We start from the raw sequence: 21430 nt of genomic DNA on the forward strand, positions 1-21430 counted from the left end.
GCTTGCATAGTACTAGATGGGTAAATCCACATCCCTAACCTTAAATTACTTAATGATTAAAATGTTAACTTTGGCATTACATTAGGAATGGACTAAACCCTTCTCCTCATAATATGTGACACTAGAATAGAAATATTCATGTGATCAAAGCTGAATTTTCAGCATTCAGTGTCACATGATCTTTTAGAAGTCATTCTAATATGCTGATTTGGATAGTACACTGTATATTAGGGCTCTAACAAAACACGATTCAGTAACAAGTCATGATTTGGTTGATACATGACACTGATCTCACGATTCAATATGTTAAATAAAACCCAATTTGAGTTAAATTTATAAGTTTAATTTTTATTCTATAGTCTATAACACACAATAAACAGTTTAAAAAAATTACTTAATGATTAAAATGCTAACTTTGGCATTACATTAGGAATGGACTAAACCCTTCTCCTCATAATATGTGACACTAGAATAGAAATATTCCTGTGATCAAAGCTGAATTTTTAGCATTCAGTGTCACATGATCTTTTAGAAGTCATTCTAATATGCTGATTTGGAGCTTAACTATTAAGCATTCTCAATTATTAATTAATAGTTGAGCTTACTACTCTTATTATTCTATTCATATTTCATAATATTACTGTTTTGCAGTAGTTTTCATCAATAAATGCAGCCTTGGTGAGAAAAACAGAAAATATCTTAATTATTCCAAACCTTTAATCTGTTGTCTATGCTATAATTATTTAGCCACTGTATGAAAAATACCTTTGATTTTTGATTTTTAAATAAAAAAACTGACAGAACAACATGTTGAAATGACAAGATGGTTTGGAAAAATGTCATATTTCATGTCTATTCCTTTAACACTTTGCATACATAAGAAGCAGTGAAATATGCCTTTAACATTCTCTTTAAAATGAATTCATTTCAATATATATTTTAAAATGGATTTATGTCAAGTCAGGGAGAAATGTAGATTTTATCTATTCAAAACTAATTCATGTCTATAAATAAGATGAGGTCTCATTCTCTCTCATGATATCAAATGCCTAATCCACTCTCCTGATGTTATCCTATTTCATCCATCAGCTGATCTGCAGTGGTCTTCATGCCTGTCCACTCTGCCCATCTCTAAATGCCCAGCCGCGCCAGCTGGGCCTGCTTTCTGTTGTTCTGCCAGTAAACACACACAGGCCACACTCTAATGGTGATGCTTGAACATACTTGTGAGTCTTTGCAACCTCTAGCGTTCAGTTATTAACATAAAGCGAGAAGTGGATCATTAACCTTTTAAAGAAATGAAAGTGGATTGCTTCTATAAACGCATATGCTCAATTAATTCCAGTTGATTTGAAAGCTCTGATGATGGTTGTGGGCTATATTCAATTTTGGGTCATGCATCTAGAGGTTTTCTAATCCCTGTCTGTGCTCTTGACCCATTGAAGAGGTTTTAGAAGATTACCGGTTCAAAGACAGAACATGTTCAGACAAGCATATTGCTTAGAGCACAGTAAACACTATAAAACAAACTGCTGCTGTTAAAAATAGCATGCAAACCAGTATATATTACACAATGCTAAACAATACAAAAAATAGTATGATACACTGTTGTGACATGCTAAGAGAGTCCAATCAAATCATTTTCCATTAAAATAAAAAAAGATCTAACCAAGCACATAGATTGTCTGCACATTTTTGTGGCAGATCATTAAGGTAAATCATGCATACAGAAAAGGTGGATACTGTGCAAAGTATACAAGTTGCATGTCATGAAGTAAAAATCACAACTGATAGTAGATGGTGAAGTCAAGTTGCATGCATTACAGTGTGGGATACAGTATTCCACGCAATGTGCCTGAGTCTATACTGCTATTTTTAACAAATTTAGTAGGTCATTCTAGTATTCTGTGCACAGAGAAATTCTGCAAAATGTGCTTGCATAGTACACTGTATATTAGGGCTCTAACAAAACACGATTCGGTAACAAGTCATGATTTGCTTGATACATGACACTGATCTAACGATTCAATGTTAAATAAAACTTAAAATAAAAGTTAAATTTTTATTCTATAGACTATAACACACAATAAACATTTTAAAAAATTACTTAATGATTAAAATGCTAACTTTGGCATTACATTAGGAATGGACTAAACCCTTCTCCTTATAATATGTGGCACTAGAATAGAAATATTCATGACTTTGCTTTGCAAAAATACACACACACACACATATATATATATATATATATATATATATATATATACATACATATTCATTATGCTAGACACACATGCTTGCACTCTGTGTGTGCTTATATATATATATATATATATATATATATATATATATATATTTATGAGGCACCAAACAGGAAACAATTATATAAAATCTGAAAATATAAATGTAAACTGTGAATATATAGAAGTGAATCAGAATATATAGGTAAGGCAAGGCAAGTTTATTTATATAGCACATTTCATACACAAAGGTAATTCAAAGTGTTTTACATAAAAGGAAGTAGAATAGTCATAAAAACAATAATAAAAACAATAATCACAAAAAAGGAAGTACAATAATCATAAAAACAATGATTACAAGACAGTTACAAATAGAAAATAATTATACATAATGCAATCAGTTTGGACACAGCACAGTGCTCAGTCAGTAAATGCACAGCTAAACAGATGAGTTTTGAGTCTAGATTTCTATGTAGCTAATGTTTTAGCACATTTGATCTCTTCTGGAAGCTGGTTCCAATTGCGGGCAGCATAATGGCTAAAAGCGGATTCCCCTTGTTTTGTGTGAACCCTTGGTATTTCTAACTGACTCGATCCTAATGATCTTGGTGGTCTGTTAGGTTTATATTCAGTGAGCGTATCTGCAATGTATTTAGGTCCTAGGCCATTGAGTGATTTATAAATGAGTAAAAGTACTTTAAAATCAATTCTAAATGTAACTGCAGCCAGTGTAGTGACTTGAGGATTGGTGTGATATGCTCAGATTTTCTGGTTCTAGTCAGAATCCTGGCAGCAGCGTTCTGGATGAACAAAACATTTAATTCTTGCAATGTTTTTGAGATGACAGTATGCTGATTTAGTTACTGCTTTGACATGACTACTGAAACTAAGGTCTGACTCCAGAATCACACCAAGATTCCTGACTTGATTTTTAGTTGATTGACCCCTAGAGCCAAGGTATGCATTCACCTTAAGAACTTCCTCTTTTTTTCCATTTATATATCGAGATTTTTTATTTGATATTCAGACTTACAACTATATATTCTGTTACATTTATATATTCAGATTTGTATTTATGTATTCTGAGTTACATTTATATATTCAGATTTTAAAATACATATTCTGATTTAATTTTATATATTCAGACTTACAAGTATATATTCAGACTTACAACTATATATTCTCAGTTTACATTTATATATTCAGATTTGTATTTATGTATTCTGAGTTACATTTATATATTCAGATTTTAAAATACATATTCTGATTTAATTCTATATATTCAGACTTACAAGTATATATTCTGATTTTTATTTATATATTCTGGTTTGCATTTATATATTCTGATTCACTTTTACATATTCAGACTTACAACAATATATTCAGATTTACTACTATATATTCTCAGTTTACATTTATATATTCAGATTTGTATTTATGTATTTTGAGTTACATTTATATATTCAGAGTTTTAAATATATATTCTGATTTATTTCTATATATTCAGACTTACAACTATATATTCTGTTACATTTATATATTCAGATTTGTATTTATGTATTCTGAGTTACATTTATATATTCAGATTTTAAAATACATATTCTGATTTAATTTTATATATTCAGACTTACAAGTATATATTCTGATTTACTACTATATATTCTCAGTTTACATTTATATATTCAGATTTGTATTTATGTATTTTGAGTTACATTTATATATTCAGATTTTTAAATATATATTCTGATTTATTTCTATATATTCAGACTTACAACTATATATTCTGATTTTTATTTATATATTCTGGTTTGCATTTATATATTCTCATTCACTTCTACATATTCAGACTTACAACAATATATTCAGATTTACTTATCTATTTTCTCAGTTTACATTTATATATTCAGGTTTGTATTTATGTATCCTGAGTTATATTTATATATTCAGATTTTTAAATATATATTCTGATTTATTTCTATATATTCAGACTTACAACTATATATTCTGATTTTTATTTATATATTCTGGTTTGCATTTATATATTCTCATTCACTTCTACATATTCAGACTTACAACAATATATTCATATTTACTTCTATATATTCTGAGTTTACATTTATATATTCAGATTTTTAAATATATATTCTGATTTAATTCTATATATTCAGACTTACAAGTATATATTCTGATTTTTATTTATATATTCTGATTCACTTCTACATATTCAGACTTACAAGTATATATTCAGATTTACTTCTATATATTCTCAGTTTACATTTATATATTCAGATTTGTATTTATGTGTTCTGAGTTACATTTATATATTCAGATTTTTAAATATATATTATGATTTAATTATATATATTCAGACTTACAAGTATATATTCTGATTTTTATTTATATATTCTGATTCGCTTCTACATATTCAGACTTACAACAATATATTCATATTTACTTCTATATATTCTCAGTTTACATTTATATATTCAGATTTTTAAATATGTATTCTGATTTAATTCTATATATTCAGACTTACAAGTATATATTCTGATTTTTATTTATATATTCTGATTCGCTTCTACATATTCAGACTTACAAGTATATATTCAGATCTACTTCTGTATATTCTCAGTTTACATTTATATATTCAGACTTTATAGAATTATTTCCTGTTTGTCGCCCCATATTATATATCCACACATATGCATATTCATCAGCACTTAGGATCACACGATAAACTGCTGTGTAATCTGTATCCATTGTGCATAGTTACCATTCTCTGAAGGAAAAGCTTGAGCTGGAGAAGCGTCTCCTTCCCTTCAGTTTGTAATGGTTATGTCTCCTGCTGTTTCAGAGTGAATCTCTTGACATGATTCACATATTTTGAAGTGTTCCTGAGTATCTGAATGCCAACGGACACCTTTCTGCGGGTATATTAACATACTTAGCGCACAGGTTAAAAACAGGTTACTACGACTTTAAATGCCGCGCGTGGTCGCTGTACAGGAAGTGGCGTCAGAGGAAGACGTCTGTATATGCGGAAGTGTCCGTCTCCCTGTGTTTTCTGTGATGTGGTGTGTGTGATAGCAAAGTAATTCATTTGATTGTGATGTCGGTGCTCCACATGGATAAATTAAGTCGTATTTATGAGCGTTATGAGGAGTATGTGAAGTCGAACCCGGCAGCCGCGTCTCATTTGGAGAGCGCAGTGCGAGCGCTGAGTTACCTGATCGCAGGTGAGAGACTCTGCATGTCAAAGTGAAAGTAAACACACTCGCTAATAGCTTATATAACAGTGTCGTGCAAGACTGAAGTTAGATGTATGGTTATTCAGTATGCAAATGTATGTATTATATTGTTATCTTCTGTATCTAACGTTAGTTACTTGTTTTCTTCCAACAGCATTAAAATGTGTCAAATGTATGCGGGAGGTGGATTTTGGATGCATTATTGTTGCTGTTTACATAAATACGTTTATACAAGTACAAATGTTTTATGTAGCCTAATTAACATGGGATTATAAAATGTAGAAAATGTTGTTTCAGTAGTTTAGATAAAGTTTAGCATGCCACTATGTGGAACATGGCTGTCACTGTTTGACTTGTCAAGCCAACGCGTTTATTGTACAATAACTTATTTTTTATTTTTATTTTTCCACAATATTTTTATGTTATTTTCATTTTTTAAACACTTTGAAATACAGCAATTTACAATCGTACATTTTTCCATATACCATACAACCACAAGATTGCTGCATTTACTCTAGAGGAATAAATCAAAATAAAACAAACAAAACAAGAACAAAAAGAAAAACACAACAACACTGAACAAGAATGTTACTCCTGTTTTAGCCCATGGTAATCTATTCAAAGTTTGCTTTTATAATCATACTGAATACAAAATGAAACAAGTATGTTAAAGATTTTATCAGTCTATGTGGTCGGAACTGCTTTTGTCCATAAAGATTAGTCATCCACTTCTTCATCCGTTAAATCCAAATCTTTAATATAATTAATGAAAGGACTCCATATGCTTTCAAACACATACTCCAATAAGTTATTTATTAGTTTGGATACACCTACTCATTTTTATTATTAGCTGCACTCTCAAAAAGGATGTGTTATTTTTTGTGTGGACTATTTTAACCCTTTAACTGTCACTCCTATTTTTGAACACAGTCATAAAAATGCACTATCCAGACTTAATTTTTTATAAATGAAAACCCAAATTTTGTGTAACTGATGCAAGCACAGTAGTGTGTTGTCCTTAACTAGACTTTTTAAGAGTGTACTGTATTCACATTTTAGAATAAAAGTCTTCAAAACTATAAAATAAACGGAAGTATGGAAACTTTACATTGACTTATCAATGCAGTCATCATTTTTATTTAAAATAATAATATAATAATATAATATTTATGAAATATTTTTAAGGATTTTTTTTAATTTAATAAATACCTTTTAAAGTCCAGACTTTTTAGTTTCGTTTTCTATGCACTGATTAAAATGTAACGCAAATCTACTGTATTTAATTTTTTTTTGTAAATAAGCTCTTCAAAGTAACCAACCTTTAGATTCTAGTTCTAGACGCACACAGGTTTTGGTGAAATTTTCCTCTTTTGCACTTTGTAATGCTTTCATCATTTTGATGATATAAAATTGTGACTTTTTTTCATGACAGGTCGCTTCTCAGACTCTCATGAAATCTCGGAGTTGGGTAGGATTCACTGCTTTATATCATCTTCTTTTGGATTAATATTGCTCTAAGAGCAAGTCTCTTTATGAATTCTGTTGTAAATTGTAAGTTTCTCACTTTGATTTGCAGTCTACTCAGCATCTAACCTTCTAGTGCTGCTGAACGATGGTATCCTGAGGAAGAATCTCTCTCGGACATTGCCTGTGGTAATGCACGTCCCTTAAAGGGATTGTATTATAAATTATTAACCATTTTCATCTTGCTAGTAAATGTTTTTGTTTCATTTTCCACCTCCCGATTTGCATTTTTATGCTGTCGTGCGTTTAGGAAACAGTGTTATCGCACATTAAATGATCCTTTCGCACAAAACTGCATTACTGTATATCTGTACTGCATTATGAAAACAATTAGTCAGAATGAAATGATTAGGGACTTAGTTAAAAGTAATCTTCAATTGGTCTTTGACGTTAGAAAATTTGCTTTAAGTGTTTTAAATGCTCTTTTTGAACTGGAGAGTTCTGACAGTTACAGTACATTATGTTGTCATGGTACATCAAACTCTTTTATCTGTTATCTAAGGATCCAGGAAACTTTGGTTTTCCATAAAATGACCCATTCTGATACATTTTCTCTTTTTTCCCTACTTTATCATCACACTTGTATAAGCACTGATATGTGCATTTGCAGTTGGCATGGCAACTACCATAAAATTGTCTACGAATGAGAGTTCTCTGTGGTGAAACTTTAGAACAGCACAGTCTGTTACTGCTTCAAGAGAGGAGATTCAAAGTTGTGGCAAGCTTTAAGTGTTCAAAGTCACAGGCTGCTGCTTTCTTTGCCTGCACATTGTCAAAGAATTTATTTTGCTCCAACTCTGTCACTGTTCTGCAATAGACTTGTTGTTACCCATCTTTTTGCTCCGCTGATGACAGCCTGATATTGCTCAAAACAGTTTTGAAATGGGCAGCATGTGAAAAATACGTCTGACCCCTGCAGACAAACGCACTCGTTTTTGGGAGCAAGCACAGTTTACTAAGCTCTTTTATTGTTTTTTTTCCCTTTATGTTTGTACTTGAGAGACATATTTATCTTTGCAGGTTGCATTGTCACGAATAAATGCTTTTAAAGACAGAGCTACTTTCACAGCGGCTCAGCCATGGGGACAGGAGGAATGAGTTTGCGTTTACAGCCATGGGCATTTGAGTCGTGACCTTAATGGACCTCCTCGGAGGCTGTTTGACTTTATATTGAGTTTATGATAGTTCAGCTAGTCTTCAGCCAGACTGAACGGCATGAAATCTAGTCCTTATTGCAACTTATTTAACCACCATTTAGACCAATATATATATATATATATATATATATATATATATTTGTGAAAGTAATGCACATAATGTAATGTTTTTATTGATATTTTTAACTAAATTAATTTTTTTTTTTTCCTCAAGATGCAGTGCTGTATAATTTATTTGAATTCACTCTGAGACTGAGATTACAGTACAGCTAACCTTTTTTAATGTTGAATGAAACATTCAAAAATATTCAACATTTCTCTGTGTTCCTGATTTAATGTTTTGTGTGTGTGTGTGTGTGTGTGTGTGTGTGTGTGTGTGTGTGTGTGTGTGTGTGTGTGTGTGTGTGTGTGTAGTGTCTATCTCAACAGAGGCTGTTAACCTGGCTGTCTGTACTGGAGTATGTGGAGGTTTTCACTGAGATGGGGGCTGCAAAGCTGTGGGGACAAGCTGGACGTTGGCTAGTTATTGTTCTTATTCAGATTGCCAAGTAAGGGCCCTGTTTCAGAGGCATTATACTTAAAGGAGAAGTCCACTTCCAGAACAACAAGTTACAAATTTATTATAATTATAATGTACTCATGTCTTTCTTTCTTCAGTCATAAAGAAATTGTTTTTTGAGGAAAACATTCATCATTTTTCCCCATATAATGGACTGCTATGGTGCCCCGAGTTTGAACTTCCAAAGTGCAGTTTAAATGCGGCTTCAAACGATCCCAAATGCGGTTGTAAAGGATCCCAGCCGAGAAAGAAGGGTCTTATCTAGCGTAACGATCGGTTAGTGTTCTGGAAGTGGACTTCTCCTTTAAGGATAGTTTACCAAGAGAATATTATCACCATTTGCACATCCTCATGTCATTTCAAACCTATATGGCTTTATTTTGTGGGACATGAAGGACATGTTTAGCAGAATGTTCCGGGTGCTCTTTTCTATACAGCGAAAGTAAATGGGGGCATTAAAGTACTATAAAAATAGTCCATATGACTGCATCATTTTCTAAGATTTTTGAAGCCATACAATAGCTTTGTTTAAAAAATGCAAAATTTGAAGTTATTTTCCACAAATCTTCTCCTCTGCTATGGCTTTTTCACTGACGCAATTGTCATGTTCAGTTAATCTGATAATAATTGCTTTATTCTAATATATGGCCTCCCATTTCTCCATTCTCTGCTGTGTTTCAGAGCGATCCTGCGTTGTCTCCTGCTTTTCTGGTACAAATCAGGCATCCAGACGTCACCACCTATAATTCCACTGGATAGAGATTCTCAGCTCGGCAGTCAAGGTGAGATGTCATAGACAAGAATCACAAGTGTATTAATATTTCAAAACAGATTTGCAAAAATAAATAGAAAACAAACAATGGAATGTTGACTTAAAGCCTTGTCTGAAAATGCATTTTTATTTGCAAGAACAAACTGACAAAGCACAAAACAAATTCGCAAATTTATTAAAAGTAAAACACTGAAATAAGTACATTGCATAAGTATTCATACACTTAACTCGGTACTTAGTTGAAGCACGTTTACAGCCTCAAGTATGATGCAACAAGTTTTGCACGTCTGCATTTGGCAATTATCTGCCATTCTTCACCTCACCACTTCACCTCTCAAGCTCTGTCAGCTTGGATGGGGCCAGATGCACATTTTCAGGTTTTTCCAGAAATTTTTGATTGTGTTCAAGCTCAGGCTGTGTCTGGGCCACTCAAGGACATTCACAAAGTTGTCTATAAGCCACTCTTGCTGTGTGTTTAGGCTCATTGTCCTGTTGGAAGGTGAACCTTCTGCCCAGTCTGAGGTTTTGAATGCTCTGGGCTGAGAGGCTTTATATTTTGGTGCATTGAGCTTTTCTTCTACTCTAATGAGTTCCTCAGTCCCTGCGGCAAAAAACAGCCCAACAACATGAGGCTGCTACCAGCACACTTTACTGTTGAAATGCTACTGTGCAGGTGATGAGCAGTGCCTGGTTTCCTTCAAACATGATGCTTGGAATTGAGGTTCATCAGACCAGAGAATCTCATTTCTCACAATCTGAGAGTCCTTTAGGCTCTGGTGCAAAGTGGGTTTTCATGTATCTTCACTGAGGAGAAGAAAGAAAGACCGGATCGGTAGAGTGTTGCAGTGATGTTTGTCCTTCTGTAAATTTCTTCCATCTGCATATATGATCTTGGGGCTTAACTAGAGTGACCCTCAGCTTCTTAGTCACCAGTCTAACCAAGGTCCTTCTTCATCAATTGCTCAGTTTGGCCAGGAGGCCAGCTTTAGGATGGGTCCTGGTTGTTTTAAACTTGTTCCATTAAGGGTAACCTAGATTACATGCTTCTGTGAAACTTCAATGCAGCTGAGTTTTCTCCACTCTTCCCCAGTGCCTTTCCAGATCATACAATCATACTCATTCAAGTGACTTTGCCACAGGTTAACACCACTCAAAGTGTAGTAATATCAACAAGTGATATGAATGCTCCTGAGCTAAATTTTAAGCGTCCCAGAAAAGGGTTTGAATACCTACGCAATGGGATAATTTCAGTTTTTTTTTTTTTAAGAAATTTGCAAAGCTGTTACAAACCTTTGCTTTGGAAAAAATTAATTATAGCAGTTTAACATAAAGCTGCAACATAACAAAACATGAAAAAAATAATACTTTCGTAAGGCACCATATATATATATATATATATATATAGATAGATAGATAGATAGATAGATAGATAGATATGTATATGTTTGACCTCAGTAAACTTAAAATGACTTAAAATGTTTTTTTAAATCTAACTCAATTAAAATGCTAAAAACTCATTTATTTGTAACTGTTGTTATTAAAGAATATACAGAGTCCAAATCTTGAATCATCTGTAATCACAAAATGAATCATGGTTAATTATTTTAATATATCAGGACTCCAAATTTCTGTTTTTTGAAAGCAAGCAGAATAGTCGTAATTACAGCAGAATTATCAGAGGAAACAGCTGAGAACCACTGCTGTAGGTAATTGTATTTATTTTTATTCATGATATTGCTGGCAATATGAAATTACACCACATTGTGTGAATTTCCAGTTGACAAAAGCACTGTGTTATATGCATATTAATTTATATACATATGATTTAAGTTATTAAATAAAATTAATCCATGTGTTTGTTTAGTGAAAAACTCTGTGGGTAATTAAGTTGATTATTTAAAACTAGATTTTTCATTGATAAAGTCACTCACCTGCAATGATCTTTGCTACTAAGTGTTCCTGGAGCTCAAACAGTAAACCATGGTGCTAGCAAGGCCAATGTCATGGGTTTGTTTCCCAAAGAATGCAAGAAGTAATAAAATGTACACCTTCAATACAATGTAAGTGAAAAGTCTGCAAAATGCATAAAGGGAAGTTATACTAACACAAAGGTTGCACACTCAGAAGTCAAAGATAATTTATTGCTGTTTTGCCGCTGCGTGACAGGAAACAAAACGAACTGAAGTGTCCCTGGAAACCACAATTCAGGACATTTAGCACAGTCACAACAAACAATTAACGCACAGCAATAAGTACAAAAACACTTCTACTGGTGACAATAAATAAACAGTGTGTGAGACAATAAGTACAGTGTATGGCCTGTACAGATAAGCTGTGATTGTGTAGTTCATTTGAGCCAGAGCCCGTCGAGCTTCTGCGGTGTGCCCTTGAGCCTAAGACCGGGAGACTTAAAAGAAACTGTCTGTTCCTGCAGTCAATGTGCTGTGGGTTTTATGTGTCTTCTGCACCGCTCATACAGTGATCTGTTGCACAGAGAACAATGGAGAAGAAGATGAGGAGGACACTTCTTTCGTAGGCCAGCGTTCAGGAAGAGTGGTGAGACCACTGGGAAGTGGTAAGACCTGACAGTTCAACCCAGTGTATCAAAAAGATCTGTGTCAATGGAAAGTTGGATTGTGTATGTTTTTTCCCTAGCACCATCATTGCAGTCTCGCCTTTGGGGTCTCCCTCGGAAAAACAAAAGTAGGAATCGAGAAGAGGAGCTTCACTCGAGCCCCACGCCTCTCGGTCTGCAGGAAACCATTGCAGAGTCCCTGTACATCGCAAGACCGCTTGTTCATTGTATCCTTACTGCTAATTCAGTTTTATGACAGCTTTCACAACAGTGGAGAGACAAAATAGTTCATTTATTCCCAAAGGTCTAGGAATAATCTGAAAGCTCAAGTGACATTTTATGTGATTGACTACATATTTTTCCCTCACAACATGGTCAAAAAACTCTAAAAATTACCAAAAAAAAAAAAAAAAAGGATGCTCTGGATGCAGTGGTTCGCAATCATTTTGTCTCCAAGGCCTCCTCTTGTCTAAAACAATATTTGAAGGTCAACGCTTCTAGTTTTTGTAATAAAAAAAAAAAAAAATTATGATTCCTGAAGTTATATAAGCTGAATGTTTTTCAAGGTTCCCAGTTTTAAGCCTGTGAATTTATATGGCTTCTTCAATCGTGATTTACTGAATAAGGATTAAGGATAAGGGTTTTTAATTTCTACCCAATAAAAGATTGTGGAGTTTTGTAATGATGCCAAAATGTAGGTTCATTATAAAATCCCCTAGAAGTTTTAAATTTCAGTAATTTATAGGACCTTTCCAGGCCTTTAAATCACACAAAAATTGGGCTACCTCATACAGTATATCCAGGATTTCCAAGACAGTTGTTGAGGGTGTGAATTAATATAAGAAATGGCTTGGATTTGAGTTTTTGCTTATTTTGATGCTTATTTTATATTGAAATGTTTAAATCATCTTGAAACCTCCTTAGAAGTTTCCTTGGTGTGTGCACATTTAATAGAATTTAGATTAAAAAGAAATCAGTAACATTTACAGTAAGACGTCATTTGTTAACATTAGTTAATGTATTACCTAACATAAACATGCTTTTAACAAAACATTTATTACAGTATTTATTAATCTTTGTTAACGTTGTTCATTGTTTATGTTAGTTCAGTGCATTAAGTAATGTTAACAAACACAACTTGTGGTTTTAATAATGTAGTAGTAATTATTAGTAGTAATGTAGTAGTAGTAGTAGTAGTAGTAAATGTTGAAATTAACATTAACTAAGATTAATAAATGCTGTAGAAGTATTGTTAATTTTTAGTTCATGTTAAAGTAGTTGAAGAAACTAATTATAACCTAATGAAACCTTATTGTAAAGTGTTACAAAAATATCTGAACATACTATAAACAAGATTAATTTACTTGAGAAGCAGAGCTGCTTATTTTAGAGAATATAACTCAGTTTAAGTTATTTTTTATTCCCAATTGGCAAATACTTTTTTCCTTTTTTTATGCAGTAATCCAACATTTATTTATTTATTTATTTTTGCAGTTAATACTTTAAAAGTTAGTGCATTGTGATTTATATTGTATGATTAAGATGTTAGTGATACTCAGCCCAAGTTGGTTTATTTTTAATGGGAAAAAAAAGATTAATCTGGATTTATTAAAATATTTATTTTTTTATTTTTTGCAGTGATGATTAAATTTATTTTAATGTTTTGACAGTTTGTCATCCATCATCCTTAACATTTGTAAGTGGCCAGTCTTGGGATTTGCGGAAAACGTTCCTGGAAACCCTGGATCATCTCTGGTCTCTTAGAGATAACCAGGTACAGAGTGCTTTGCATCTCTCGTTCACTCTGGCTGTCTTTCTCAGTCTGTCTTTGAAGGTTTAAAGAAAGTTCAGTCTGATGCTGTTTTCTGTCCAGTTTCAGTCTGTTGAGCGACATCAAGACGCTGAACCGCAGAGAAAGGGCTGAGATGAGGAGACGGGCCTTCCTGCTCTGCTACTACCTGCTCCGCTCTCCCTTCTATGACCGATACTCTGAGTCAGTGTCTCTTTTGCTGCATCTGTTGCATTAGTCTAGACTTCTCATGTGATGCACTTCTGATAGTGTATTATTCAAATACTTAAAGAAATATTTTATGCAAAATTAAAAAATGAATTAAAATGTACTTACTCTCAGTCTATCCAAGACATAGATCAGTTTGTTTCTTAAAGGAGAAGTTCACTTCCAGAACAAAAATTTACATATAAGTTACAGCACTCACCCCCTTGTCATCCAAGATATTGATGTCTTTCTTTCTTCAGTCGATAAGAAATTATGTTTCTTGAGGAAAACATTTAAGGAATGTTCTCCATATAGTGGATTTCTATGGTGCCCCAGAGTTTGAACTTCCAAAATGTAGTTTAAATGCAGCTTCAAAGGGCTCTATCCGATCCCAGACAAGGAAGAAGGGTCTTATCAAGTGAAACGATTACAATTTATATACTTTTTAAACTTAAATGCTCATTTTGTCTAGCTCTGCGATGTGTAATCCGGGTCAATACAGTTAGGGTATGTCGAAAAACTCCCATTTCATTTTCTCCTCCAATTTCAAAATCATCCTACATCGCTACAGAAGTACTGCCCCAGTGTTTACAAAGTGAACGCGCAAGGAGGGTCAAACACGCTTTACAAAAAAGGTAAAACAGCGATGTAGGACAATTTTGAAGTTGGAGGAGAAAATGAGATGGGAGTTTTTTGACATACCTTAACTGTATTGACCCGGATCACACACAGTACACATGCACATCGCAGAGCTAGACAAGACAAGCAATTTGAGGTTAAAAAGTATATAAACTGTAATTCTTTTTTTAAAGAAAATTGTCTAGAGCCCTTTAGAGCTGTATTTAAACTGCATTTTGGAAGTTGAAACTCACGGGCACCATTGAAGTCCACTATATGTAGAAGATTCCTGAAATGTTTTCCTCAAGAAACAGAATTTCTTTACAACTGAAGAAATGAACATCTTGAATGACAAGGGGGTGAGTAAATTATCTGTAATTTTTTGTTCTGGAAGTGAACTTCTCCTTTAATGGGAACAGAATTGGACAAATGTAGCATTAAATCACTTGCTCACCAATGGATCCTTTGCAGTGAATGGGTGCCGTCAGAATTAGAGTCCAAACAGCTGATAAAAACATCACAAGTAATCCAAACCACTCCAGTCCATCAATTAACGTCTTGTGAAAAGCTGCATGTTTGTAAGAAACAAATCCATCAAGATGTTTTTAATTTTAAACCATTGAAAAATACAAATCCCCTATCTATATGATTGCTTCCTCCAGTGAAAAGGTTGTGAGAGAAATATTCACAGACCAAACACTTCTAAGCAAATACTGGAGGAATTGTTATGGATTATGTTGCTGCCGGAATCAGCAGTTTGAAGTTTTTCACTTCACAAGATGTTAATTGATGGACTGGAGTGGTGTGGATTATCAGATGTTTCGACTCTCGTTCTGATGGCACCTATTCACTGCATTGGTGAGCAAGTGATGTACTAATCTCAGCTAATCAGTTTTATTTTGCACCTGCCAGACAGTAAAATTGGGAAAATATAATAAAATCCGATACAGGCTTAGCAACCACTTATCCAGTCCTAGGCCTGCATCACACGGCTATATTTTCTCAAGAAAATATAAAAGTTGAGTTTAATAACAGATCTGTTTAGATTTCACAATGTGCACTTTTACTGCATAATGGTGCTTTTTATTCCCTGATCTAATGTCTCTTTTACACTCACAGGACGAAGATCCTCTTCCTCCTTCGCTTCTTGGCAGATTATGTTCCTGGAGTCGGTTTGGTTGCACGTAAGTGCCGTATCCATCTCACCCAACGGATGTTCGATGCTGTCACACTAAAAGCTTTAGAAAAGCTCCGAGATATGTGCTGACTGGATTTCTTTTCCTGTCCTCTCAGGTCCACTGATGGAGTACTTGCCCATTTGGCAGAAGATCTACTTTTATAACTGGGGCTGACGTCAAAGTGAATCTTTCACAGGTCAGCACCGCCAAGATTTTAGCAGAATGAAAGGAAACCATTTAGAGGATGCGACAGCAACACACGAGGACTCAAATCACACCTGTGCCAGAACATTATCACATTTATTGACAAGATTTGCAGTCAGGCAGTTACAGGTACACTGCTGCCTTATGATTTTCAGAATGCGGTTTTTCGTTCTATTTTAGCTTTGCAATTTTATGCATCTGAGCCTTTTTCTGACACATTTTTTGCACTTAGAAGCATCTGTTATCAAATGACTTTTGGCCAAACTTCAAGCTCTCCTATCCCATAATCTGTATCTCAACACGAATGCCTTCCTTTTAATTTAGATGTTTATTTCCGAGGAGAATAGTTTTATTGAACACAATAATTGACTAGCTGAAATGAAGTCAATTAGACAGATGTTTGGGTTTTTATTTGTTCTGTTTTGTCAAGTTTTGTGCCACGACTGAGATGAAGTTGAATGTGATACTTTTAATTGTAGCTACAATTGCTCATTAAACAGAATGATGCATCAAATATAAAGGTCCCTCATCGTTTCACAGGACTCCAATGAGACTTTTGTACTTAAACGAGCATTATGAGCCTGTTTTTTCACTGTGTGAAATAAACTCTTTCGAGTTTTAAAACCCTTTGTTATTTTGATTGAAAGACCTGAAGCAGAAATGAAAAGCATGACTGTATTGAAATGCTGAAATTGGATAATTGGTTTTGTATATACCTCTATGCATTTAATAAATCTTTAAATAATAAGAGTCCTCATGCCTCAAGTGTTTTCCATCAGAGAGCAGAATTTATAATGCTGCTAAGAGCTGCTCGTACACATATGGGCCATAACTCAAGGTCTGATCTCACAATGTTTTCGTTCAGCTTTTCAAATCAATGTTTGAATTAAACATAAATGTGATGTATGTCCTTCAGATTCCCCCCCTCGCTCTGCTGTACTTTATACACTCATGAAAAAAGCCCTGAACTACAGTATCAGCAATGCTGAAGATGATAAACTGCTTCCTAAAGGAAGGCAAAAAAAAAAAGCGTTAGGAACAGCCAAGCTATCCGTTATAAATCCCTGTGAGGTTAAAAGATATCTCTCTTGAATTGTGCCCCTAGATATTCACTAGCTCCCCATTGCAATCCATCTCTCTTTTGCTATTTTCACTTCATGCTGAGTTCATATATTGTGGGATCCACCAGTGCTTTTGTAAGATTGCACATAACAGTCATGTAATCTGTCTAACCATGATATAATGCAATTAGTGTAATAAATTTAAAGACTTTTCACCACTAGCAAATTACCTTCCGTGTTGGGAAGGGATCAATATCTAAATCAATTCAAAAACAATTAAACCTTTATAGAGTTCATTAATCACGCCTAGAATTGATTTCCTGATAAAATGCATTTGCTTTTGTGGTGTTCCTAAATAATTTTATTGACACAAATGAATAGATGTAAAGTAACACATATGCTTTTTCAGGTATATATTATAGATACATTGCTGAATGGGCCAAAACAAAAAAATCTATCTATCTATCTGTCTGTCTGTCTGGAAATGGTTAAAAATATTTTTATTTAGTTGAATTTTAATTCTCCCCATGGCAAATAAATAAATAAATTTAAATTTAAATTAAATTAATTGAATTTTAATTCTCCTCATGACAAATAAATAAGTACATTTGAAGTTAAATTAAATTAAAGTGTCCTATATATATATATATATATATATATATAGACCATTTCATCAGATGTAAACATACTGGTCCCGATACACTTCCTGTTTCTTTTTTTTTTTTTAACTTTACACAAACATCACAAAAAAATACAACCAACATAACATTTGACTGGAAGAAAATGTTACATTAGCACCTTTAAGATGTATTTGTATATGTGAAATAAAAAAAAAAAAATAAAAAACAAAAAAAAGGAAGTGCTTCTGGACCAGTGTTGTTTACATCTAGCGAAATGGTCTATAGATAGATTTTCTAGGGCGTTGTGTGTGTGTGTATCAATATATATATATATATTGATACACACACACACAACGCCCTAGAAAATTTTTGGACAATATTGGCATGAATCCTTTTTAATTTGTGAGAATTTTGCACTGATAAGGGACAACACAAACTACGAAAACATATTGTACATAAACAGTTTATACATAGAAAAATATCCAAAATATCCACCATTAGCAGCTATTGCAGCTCTGCATAATCTGGGCCTAAATTCACTATATTCTAAACTTAATTGCCAATCAATTGTTGAAGCTATTAAGGTGTGCTGACCCAAAAATATTTTAAAAACCTGGGCCAGGTTTAAAACAGTAACCAGGCATCACAGCTGGCAAAGGGGCATGTCTGACTTTGACATATACAGTCATGTGAAAAAGTTAGGACACCCTACTGAATTCCATGGTTTTCCGAATCAGGACATCATTAAAACAAAACTGGTACTTGGCTGCTCTTAAAATTTCGAAAATAAAACCTCAGATGAACAACAATGCATGACAAATTGCACCGTGTCATTATTTACTGAACAAAAATAAAGCCAAAATGGAAAAGCCATGTGTGACAAAGTTAGGACACCCTTACTGTTAACATTGGAATTAAGAGGGTAAATAACAGTCAAGCACTGCTAATCAAATACCTTTGATTAACTGATCATCAGCAAGTCTGAGCGCTTCTATAAACGCAAAAGCTTTGGCAGTTTGCTGGTCTGGAGCCTTCAGGTGTGTGTTAACACATTGCCAAGGAGGTAAGACATCAGCAATCATCTTAGAGAAGCAGTTGTTGCTGCCATCAATCTGAGAAGAGTAATATGGCCATTTCCAAAGAATTTGAAGTTTATTCACAAGTGGAAGACATTTAAACAGACACCTCTCCTTTCAGGAGTGGACGTCCCAGAAAATTCACCCCAAGATCAGACCGTGTAAAGCTGAGAAATGGCAGACAACCCAAGAACTACACCTCAGACTCTACAAGCCTCAGTTAACATGTTAAATGATAAAGTTCATGACAATATCATTATAAAAATATGGGACAAAAATGGCATGTTTGGAAGACTTGGCAGAAGAAAGCGTCTTCTATATAAAAAAAAACAATGCAGCACAGTTTAGGTCTGCAAAGTTACATCTGAACAAAACACAAGTCTTCTAGAATAATGTCCTTTGAACAGACGAGACCGAAGTGGAGATGTTTGGCCATAATGCACAGCGCCAAGTTTGGTGAAAACCTAAAGAGCATATCAACACAAACACCTCATACCAAAAGACAAGCATGCTGGAGGAGGGCTGATCATTTTGGGCTTGTTTTGTAGCCACAGGACCTGAGCACCTCACAGTCATTGAGTTGGCCATGAACTCCTCTGTATATCAAAGTATTCTAGAGTCAAATGCGAAGGCATTTGTCCGACATCTAATATTGGGCCAAAATTGGGTCTTGCAACAGGACAATGATCCCAAGCACACCAGCAAATCTACAACAGAATGGCTGAAAAGAAAAGAATCAAGGTGTTGCAATAGCCCAGTCAAAGTCCAGAGCTCATCCTGACTCAAATACTGTGGTGAGAGCTGTGCATAAGCAAATGCCCACAAACCTCAATAAACTGGTGCAACGTTGAAAAGAAGAGTGGTCCAAATTCCTCCAGAACGATGTGAGAGACTGATAAAGTCACACAGAAAATTAATGCTTCAAGTTTTTGCTGCTAAAAGTGGATCTACAGGCAATTGACTCATAGGGTGTCCTAACTTTGTCACACATGGCCTTTCCCTCTTGGCTGTATTTTTCTTAAATAAATAATGACACTGAGGATTTATTTTCCAAATGTTAAGACCTGCCAAGGACCAGATAATTTTTTATTATGTCCTGATACAGAAAACCATGAAATTCAACAGGGTGTCCGAACTTTTTCACATGACTTTATATATTGCCATTATTATATAATCAAAATGAAAATGATTATTGCTGGTCTTCAATGATAATGTCAAGTTACTTAAATGTACTTGCACCAAAAAATGAGAAATTTATGCTGATATCTTCCAAAACCACACTTTGCCAGGGTGTTTCCAAACTTTTGGAGGGCAGTGTATATATATACATATATATATATATATATATATAGGGTTGGGAAGGTTACTTTGGAAATGTAATAGGTTACAGATTACAAGTTACTCTGTTTAAAATGTAATAAGTAGTGTAACTTTTCAATTACTTTATAAAAGTAATGTAACTTATTGAATTGTTAATATTGAGATTTAATATTTTATTAGCTAACCAAAAGCAAAGCTTCCACCAAGAAAAACTATCAAGCGCATAGCACTGACTTATGATAAATCTGATCAGTCCGGATGAGTCTGAGTTATTAGCTTTTACCAGTTGTTATTGGGGAATAACATACCTTGGAATGTCATGACTGACCAATCAGAATCAAGCGTTCCACAGAGCTGTGTAATAATTTAATTTAAAGCACAGCCACACAAATTCAGACTTATTATTAAAGTTAGTAAAGTGTTAAAGTTATTATTTACTTTGAGATAATTCTGAGGTTAAATACAGATTTGAAATCATAACAAGAAATAGTTATAACAGCTATGATACTGGTTTTGAAAACAAATGTTTGCATAAATATGACAGAAAACACTAGAATCAGTGTCTTGGAAAAAAGTAAAAAATTAATATTAAAAAATAAACTATATGCCCAAATAGGAAATAAAACGTCGTCGCCTTAGAATTATAAGGTTCTATCTGCATTCTGAGCATTTTTTATATACCGAGCTTCAAAGTTTTTGCGTTCCATAGACTTCTGTAGATAGAACCATTTTTATTTTCTAAAAAAAGGCCCAAAATGTACACAGCTTACAAAAGAAACATCACATAATGTAAATAAGTTGTCACCCAATAAGAATATGTCAATAACTCAATTTTTTAAAAAAAAAGTCAGATAGAACCTTCAAATTCTAAGGTGACGATGTGTCCTATTCTGTGTCCTAAACTCCTGAAACATTGGTGTGTCATTTTAGAGCAGTCACAATGCAATTTTAGAAAGAAGTCAATTAAATCTGTATGTGGGTGTGTGTATGTGAAAAAATTCAGATGTAACCTCCTTTGTAATCATTAACATTTTCAAAAGTAACTGTAATTTAATTACACATTTTTTCTCAGTAACTGTAACTAATTACAGTTACATTTATTTTGTAATTAAATTACGTAATTCCGTTACATGTAACTAGTTACTCCCCAACACTGTATATATATATATATATATATATATACATATATATATATACACACTGCTATATAACAATAAAAACATGATAACATAATAAAAAACATTATCAGTTATCAGTTTTTGCAATAATCTGTATAATGATT

General features: G+C 33.6%; 1 protein-coding gene across 1 annotated transcript; it reads left to right on the forward strand.

Annotated features, from left to right (window-relative positions):
• The first annotated feature begins 5247 nt into the window (after nt 1-5247).
• pex16 (peroxisomal biogenesis factor 16) lies at nt 5248-16821 on the forward strand. Its single transcript, XM_051134879.1, has 11 exons — nt 5248-5476; nt 6921-6956; nt 7065-7141; nt 8584-8717; nt 9410-9510; nt 11995-12075; nt 12156-12302; nt 13777-13849; nt 13949-14068; nt 15809-15873; nt 15983-16821. The coding sequence occupies exons 1-11, from the start codon at nt 5350-5352 to the stop codon at nt 16039-16041; spliced, it is 1020 nt and encodes a 339-aa protein (XP_050990836.1). The 5' UTR covers nt 5248-5349; the 3' UTR covers nt 16042-16821.
• Nucleotides 16822-21430: the final 4609 nt, after the last annotated feature.

This window comes from Labeo rohita, chromosome 18 (genome assembly GCF_022985175.1).
Source record: "Labeo rohita strain BAU-BD-2019 chromosome 18, IGBB_LRoh.1.0, whole genome shotgun sequence".
In the NCBI taxonomy this organism is placed as follows: Eukaryota; Metazoa; Chordata; class Actinopteri; order Cypriniformes; family Cyprinidae; genus Labeo; species Labeo rohita.